The sequence below is a fragment of the Myotis brandtii genome, unplaced genomic scaffold (genome assembly GCF_000412655.1).
Source record: "Myotis brandtii unplaced genomic scaffold, ASM41265v1 scaffold250, whole genome shotgun sequence".
Classification (NCBI taxonomy): domain Eukaryota; kingdom Metazoa; phylum Chordata; class Mammalia; order Chiroptera; family Vespertilionidae; genus Myotis; species Myotis brandtii.
The window spans coordinates 2,076,450-2,078,379 of record NW_005359478.1 but is presented as its reverse complement, the minus strand read 5'-3'; the positions used below and the strand labels follow the sequence as shown (position 1 = coordinate 2,078,379).

Sequence of the window (1,930 nt, the reverse complement as noted above, 5' to 3'; positions counted from 1 at the left end):
CCATTCCTTCCTCCCCGACCATGCCTCCCCTCCTGCGGTCCTCACAGGCCCAGGCTATGTGGGATTACCCATTCCCCTCATATATCCCTCTTTCTCTCTTTCTTTTCCCAGAACCTGCTCTTCAGCGTCTGCGGACTTACCGTTTGTGCCACCATAATCTGTACCGTCTCAGCTATTGTCTGCTGCATCCAAATATTCTCCCTTGACCTCATGCACACGGTGAGGGGGGAGCCGGGGTGAAGGCCAAGCAGATGTAATGGAGGGGTGGCAGGGGTGTATGTGCTGGGACTGGGGTTGAGGGGGTGGTGACTACAGTGATTCCTCTGAGCACCGGGGGCTGTAGATCACCCATTAGGAATGTCTATTATTGTAGGGATGTTAAGGGGGTCCGAGGGGGGTGGTGGTGAGGAGAGGAATGACAGGGAGTAAGAAAGTATGTGATGCCAGTCGGGGGCCAGGAGAGGGGGCATTAAAGAGTGGGGCTAGAAGTTGGGTGGGGTCAAGAAGGGCCTAGGTGGGGGTGGGGATGAAGGGTTGATGTTCTGGTGAGGACAGAGCAGGTGGTGATTCTGGATGGAGATGGGGTCATAAAGAGGAGGAATTATTTTAGATGGGCAGGGCCAGAGCTGGAGGTCCTGGGTGGAGGCAGGGTTAGAGGAGGGGCTGGTTCTGGCTGAGGGCGGGGCCAAGCTGAGCAGCTTTGGGGGCGGGGCCAGAAAATGTAGATGAGGTGAGGAGTTTGGGAGTCCAATAACCAGAAACCTGGGTTATTGCTTGCTCCCCAGCAGCTGGCCCCTGAGCGCTCTGTCTCAGGTCCCCTGGGGCCTCTGGGCTGTACCTCCTCGCCCCCGGCCCCTCTCCTGCACACCATGATGGACTTGGAGGAATTTGTACCACCTGTGCCCCCACCTCCCTACTACCCCCCAGAGTACACCTGCAGCTCAGAAACAGATGCACAGAGGTGAGGCCTGGCGAACTCCTGCTGGGGAGACGAAGGCAGGGGAAGGGGGCTTGGGCTGCAGCCTTGATTGGTGGGGAGGGTCTTTGGGGAATAGTTCTTCTCCAGGCTTTGACACTCTCTCTCCCTCTTCCCACCAGCATCACCTATAACGGCTCCATGGACAGCCCAGTGCCCTTGTACCCTACTGATTGCCCCCCTTCTTATGAGGCCGTTATGGGGCTACGAGGAGACAGCCAGGTGAGAGCAAGGCTTGGTGTGGGCCAGGGAGCCAGGGCTAGAGCATGAAAGCTGAGTGAGCTGCAGTCGCTGGATAGAGATGAGAACAGTTCCCATGATCTTATGGCACTAACACATCCACTGCCATCTTTGATCTCCCCAGAGCCTGGTGAGGTGGGTGGGGTAGGAACCGTGATTTCTGTTTTACATACGGAAACAGAGGCCCACATAAGTGACTTTACAAAGTGACACAGCGGGACTGGAATCCGAAGTTCTGTCCAGCACAGGGGGGTGGCCATATCAGTGTGCAGAGCTAGACCTTGGACCCTTGTGTCTTCTGCAGGCCACTCTGTTTGATCCTCAGCTTCATGATGGCTCCTGCATCTGCGAGCGGGTGGCCTCCATTGTGGATGGTGAGCAGAAAGTGGGGAGGATGGGCCAGGGCCGGCGGCCTGGGAGAGCAGAGCTGGGTGGGAGCGAAACAGGGGGAGACAAGGCCGAGTTGGTGGTGTGTGGACAAGCGAGGGTGGGGGCTTCTTGGAATCCTGGACTTAACCGTCTCCTTTGAGATAAAACCAGGCAGAGCGGCTCCCAGAGGCTGGGCCTGAGCAAAGGGAAACGGCCTGGGCCGGGCCGGGCCGGTGCTACCCAGCGCCCCCTGCTGCCCACAGTGTCCATGGACAGCGGGTCGCTGGTGCTGTCGGCCATCGGCGACCTCCCGGGGGGCTCCAGCCCGTCCGAGGACTCGTGCCT

General features: G+C 58.6%; 1 protein-coding gene across 1 annotated transcript in view; it reads left to right on the top strand.

The window, feature by feature from the left end:
- FAM189B (family with sequence similarity 189, member B) overlaps positions 1 to 1,930 on the top strand; it is a 5,922-nt gene that overhangs the window by 1,682 nt on the left and 2,310 nt on the right. The window contains exons 5-9 of the mRNA XM_005867714.2: positions 112 to 219; positions 786 to 961; positions 1,099 to 1,198; positions 1,521 to 1,590; positions 1,849 to 1,926. Of these exons, the coding sequence (XP_005867776.1) occupies positions 112 to 219; positions 786 to 961; positions 1,099 to 1,198; positions 1,521 to 1,590; positions 1,849 to 1,926 (532 nt within the window). The remainder of the gene's footprint in view (positions 1 to 111; positions 220 to 785; positions 962 to 1,098; positions 1,199 to 1,520; positions 1,591 to 1,848; positions 1,927 to 1,930) is intronic.